This window comes from Arachis duranensis, chromosome 2 (assembly GCF_000817695.3).
Source record: "Arachis duranensis cultivar V14167 chromosome 2, aradu.V14167.gnm2.J7QH, whole genome shotgun sequence".
Taxonomy (NCBI): Eukaryota; Viridiplantae; Streptophyta; class Magnoliopsida; order Fabales; family Fabaceae; genus Arachis; species Arachis duranensis.
The window spans coordinates 2,701,500-2,707,108 of NC_029773.3; the positions used below are offsets into that span (position 1 = coordinate 2,701,500).

General features: G+C 27.1%; 1 protein-coding gene across 1 annotated transcript; it reads right to left on the bottom strand.

The window, feature by feature from the left end:
* Window positions 1-362: 362 nt before the first annotated feature.
* LOC107472766 (1-aminocyclopropane-1-carboxylate synthase-like) lies at window positions 363-4,528 on the bottom strand. The gene is made up of 4 exons (XM_016092295.3): window positions 4,353-4,528; window positions 4,022-4,153; window positions 3,395-3,555; window positions 363-1,413 (listed from the first exon to the last, which is right to left on the bottom strand). Exons 1-4 carry the CDS (start codon window positions 4,521-4,523, stop codon window positions 363-365), a joined length of 1,515 nt encoding a protein of 504 aa, XP_015947781.1. The 5' UTR covers window positions 4,524-4,528.
* Window positions 4,529-5,609: the final 1,081 nt, after the last annotated feature.

The following is a 5,609-nucleotide window of genomic DNA, read 5'->3' on the forward strand; positions in this document are numbered from 1 at the left end:
AAATAATTAATATAATATATAAAATCATGTCATACACTTCATCAATCAATTGTCATACAAACCACAGTTAGTTGTTTGTATACATAGGACAACCCAATACTCCTCTCAACTAACAATATCTTATAGTTATTATACCCTCTAGAGCATTTTAAAGCTCAAAAATTAAATAAAAAAAAAACAAAATCATATATATGATGATGATACCTAATTCTTAACCAAAAACACAAACCTTAATTTCAAACCAACAACATTATTTTTTTCCCTTGATTAAATAATAATAATAATAATAATTAGATAGACATGATGCTACTACTCTTCATTATTGGTTAAGTTGAAATTGATGAACCACATGATGATGATGATTATGTTGCTTGAACAAGTGGTGATGAAGCTGGAATTGGTGAATGTGGAGACAAAATGTGAGGTGACATAACAGTTTCATGATGATCCAACAATCTTGATGAAGAGAAACTTAACCTAAGATTCTGTTGCCAACGTTTTTTCACTTCAACAACGTTGTTGTTTTTCTTTGCCCTATTATTATTATTCTTTGTTGTTTTCTCTTTCCCAATCACAAATGCTCTTATTCTATTCAGTGCAACTTCAACCGTTTCATCATCCATGTTTGCAAAACAAACCCTAAACCAACCTGGTTCCAAGCAATTGAAAGATGATCCCGGAGAAACATTGAGTTTCACTTCGTTGATAATCACGCGCCATAGCGCCATTTCGGCTTCAAAGCTTTGTTCTTTCAACAATGAACTCAGATTCATCCAATAGAATAATCCGGCATTGCTCGGAAACCTTTTGATGTTAACTTCTTCTAGCCCCTTTGAGAAGTACTCGTGCCGTTTCGCCAGTCTTCTAGAACTTTCCTTAAGAAAATTATCCACAAATTCGTCGTCTGAAAGCATTGCGGCCAGCATATGTTGAGTCTGGGAAGAGACTAATCCAAAACTCGACATTTTGCGACCGCAATTTACGACTATATCGTTGTACGAATAAACTATCCCAACCCTAAATCCGGGGAATCCCATGTCCTTGGATAGGCTATAAACTATGTGAATAAGTTCTTTTTTGCATGATGAGTCATCCATTTCTTCAATGATTTCGGCAACACTTACAAACCGTGGGGAATCGAAAACCGTGGCTGAATAGATTTCATCACACACCAAATGTATGTTGTTATCATTGGTGAAATTCACTAGGCTCTTCAATGTGTCACGGTCTAAAGATGTTCCCAAAGGGTTTGAAGGGTTTGTTATGATCAAACCCTTCACATTGATGTTATCATCTTTGGCTTTTTTGTATGATGATTCAAGAGCTTCTCTTGTGATCTTGAAATTGTTGGAGCTATCACAATGAACCGGAATCAACCGTAATCCGGTTCGCCAACACAAATCCCGCGGATATCTGTAATTAAATATCAAAATATTTTAATATCAGTAATGTTAGAGAGACAATAAAAAAATATTTTGTTAAATATATTAAAAAAATTAATCTTATCATTCTTTTATTTATTATTTAATCATGAACATTGCGTGATGAAACATTGGTGATGATAGGATATAGTATAAATTAATTTTTGCTACTTCTTATTCGTGTCATGTATCATGATATCATGCCTAATTACTCAACTAATTTAGTCAAATCTGTAAACAAATTAGTCAACGTTTATGCGAAGATGGGCCCCACTGAAAGATTTGTAAGAGGAAGGAGAGGTAATTGAACTTTCTGCATATAGTTATAAAAATTAATAATTAAATTAAATTAAATTAAAATAGAATAATAATTATTTGGAAAACATTACCAAAAAAGTTGAACATACATGATTGTGTTTATTAATTATTATCACTATTAAATATGATAATAACTTCGCTATCAATGTGTGAAGAAACTTGTCATTAATAAAATAATTAAATAATATGAATTTTTTTTTTCCAAAATATACAGCTGTGTGTGTAAAATTATTTGGTTATGTGATGACGTTCCTGTTGAAAATATAAGGTGACCGTACAATGACGTTTTCATACGGTTTCAGTTTTTCAAAATATGAAAGAAATAAAGACAGAATAATATATAACATGGTTACTATCGAATTTGTTTTGAGTAATGAAGTGTCTAATTAACTTGGATTAACACATGTTGACTAATGAAACATGCTCGTTGACTAATANNNATTAAAAATAACTAAAATACTGATATATTAATATACTTAAATTTTTTTTAAAATTATTATTATTATTATTACTATTAATTTGGTGGTAGGTAGGTCTAATATATTTCAGAATGAGATTGATTGACCTAACTTATTTAGTCATGTTTGAAGTTAATATTCTTTTAAATTTTAAATCCTAAATTTTAGGGTTGACACATCATAACCTAGTTAGGAAAAAAGTAAGTTCATGTAGTAATTAATAACAACATTAGAACTCTTAATAAATTAAGCAACCGAAAAAGATTAATTAAGAAGAAGAATGGAAGTTTAAATAATGAGCCAATTATTTTAGTGATTTCTAGTTTGACATGCATGATTTTGATTGATACGAACGGAAGCTTTAATATTATCCAATTTGGTGTTTGCGAGTTGCAATGACAAAAAAATAATAAATAAATAAAGAAACACGTCTCATAGATTTTCATCACTGAAATTTCAAACGTGGCACCATAGAATAACATCATAATAATATAATAATAATAATAATCAGCTAAAATTCTAAATTAATAATCTTCTACAGTATTCTAATGGAATCAAAACCATATACTACTCTTAGGAACTTTATTTTGGTAACGTATTCAAGATTACTTTTCGTACCGGTCTATATGCTGGATTTATTTTCGTAAACAAATTAAAACCATTTCTTTCTTTTAATTTTTAGCATGATTCTTAACCATAGAACTAGTTAACACGTTTAGTAGAAATAAAAATCTTGCTTTTATAAATTAAAGTGTATGTTGAGAATATTATAGTAAGTTTAGATATTGTTACAAAATGTTTTAAAAAATATAATCTTAGTTTTATAAATTGAGTAGATGATTTTTTACGTTATTAATATAAAAAATAATTTTTTTACGTTAACAGTACATTAGAATTAAACTCTTATGAATTATATAAAAAATATTAAAATTAACAGATAAAATTATTCGACTCTAAAATTAAACCGTAAATTTTTACAAATTTATCGATTTAATTTCGGAGTCGAATTTTACTATTTAAATTTACCTAAACTATCCAGAATCAAAACCCAGTATATGGTTATTAAACTTTATATATGGGTGCTTTTTTCCTTTCCACTTTAAACATTTGATGTAGTAGTGACATAGTAACGTTCATTGAATGATAAATGAAATGAAATATATAAAAAAATGTATGAAAAAGAAAGAGGGTACATACGCTGCATAATAAGGGGTAGGAACAAGAAAAGCATCTCCAGGATCAGCTAAGCAGAACATGATTAATTCATTTGCACCTGTTGCCCCTCCACTCATCAATATACGGTTTGGATCAAACTTGACCCTACCACCTCTCACTTTTGACATAAACTTTGCCACAGCCTGAACACATTAATATCATTTTTAATTCTTAATTAATTAGCAAATCCAATTCATTATTATATATTATCAACATTATAATAATTAATAAAAATTTAATTACTCTCTTGATCGGTATCTATAATTTTATTAAATTTTTAATTAAATTTTTATGTATTTTTTTCGATTGAATCTTTATATCATATCAGATTTTGTAATTAAATCATTAATGTGACAAAAATATTAAAATTAATGGAATATTTCGTTAAACAAAACGAATATACCTAATATTTGATTGAATATTCTATATAGTTTAACAGAATATTCTATTAATTCTAACGTTGTTATCACAATAAAGACTTAGTACAAAATTTAATATAGTATAAGAATCTAATAAAAAATTCAGTAAAATTATAGAGACCGATGACAGAACAATAAAATTATTATTTGTGAATTAATTATCAATTATTATCCTTTTTTTTTTCCTTACACTTGTGAACTGTGGTAATCCATGATAGTCTTGAAAGTTGGCAATATCTCTGAATTGATGAAGTCCTTCAGGAGTGCAAATGGAAGCCTTGGGATTCTTCTTTAACCACTCTTCAATGAGATCAAAGCATAGCTAAACAAAAAAAAGGAACATATATAAAATAAATAATGTTTTAATTTTACAATATATATATATATATATATATGACCATAAAACAAAAAAAAATAATTATCAAATATATATCTGTAATAATTCACATTATCTTGTGAAACAATGATTAATATAAATACATGCAATATAATTAAGCTAATTATGTATAAAAATTATGTACCTGGTTTTCAGCAAGACCCATTTGAATAACACCTTGAGGGTTTTTTGTAGGGTGATATGGATCTCTATCATAAGCTTTCCATCCATCAAAGTAAGGAGAGTTCTCTCCATGTTTCTCATTTGTTGCAATCTTTGATAGAAGCTCATAGCTCTTAGAACTCAAACCCACCATGTTGAGTGTTAAGTTATTGGAATTAAAATGAAAAATCTAAGGTTTATAATATAATAATATAAGGTATAATTAAGGTGATCACACACTAGTATTTTATGAGTAGCTAGATAGTATGTAGTAGCAAAAGGCTTTTATGTGTGTGTGTGGAATTTGTTATTAGAGCTTAGAAAACATGCAAGAGTGTAAGGAAAATGGAAGAGAATGTGTGATATTTATAGGAAGAGAATAATGGATATGTGGGTTTATATTGAAATAATAAAAAAAATAAACTAGTTAGAAGCTTGAAGGAGGAAAAGTCTATATCGAACTTCAAAACTTATGAAGACCGAGAAGAAATAAAAAAGAAGGAATATTAATAAGCATGATGATGTGTACTTGTGTTGGTCAAATGCAAATTGCTTGCGTGTATTCGCATGAGTCTCATCACGTGTAGAAAGAGCGCTAAAATTATCGAAAGAAAATAAATTAAATTAATTATTAATATATTTATGTATAAATATATATTATTTATTTTATTTTTAAGGTATATTTATATTTTAATTTATAAAGTACGGATATTTTTTGATCATTTTGGATACAATACTTATCGACAGTCGTTTGATACGTGTATTTTTTATGTCTAACTATATCTTAATAAAAAAAATATTTTTTTTGAACATATTTAAACACACCTAAATAGTAAATACNCGTACATAAAAAATTTTAATTTATATTTTATATTAGTGTCTAATTTTAGTGATTAATTTGAATGCACATCTAACATAATTAATTAATTATATATATCAATGAATATTAATAAATTAAAAAATGGAAATTAAAAAATATATAGGATCAATTTCCATTGATGAAATAATAATTCTTCTCTTGTCCAATATTTTTATTTTTATTTCTTATTATTTATTAACAATTAACTTACTTTTTGTGTTAGTAATAATGTTACTATAATAAAAGTAGCAATATATGTAGTATGCGTGTGTTAGGTATTTTAATTTGTGTATTCAACAAAACATGCATGAAAAATATATAGGAGGCATTATTGTTCTGCCAAAATTTCTTTAAAAAAATACATGTGCTTTTAAGAGATTA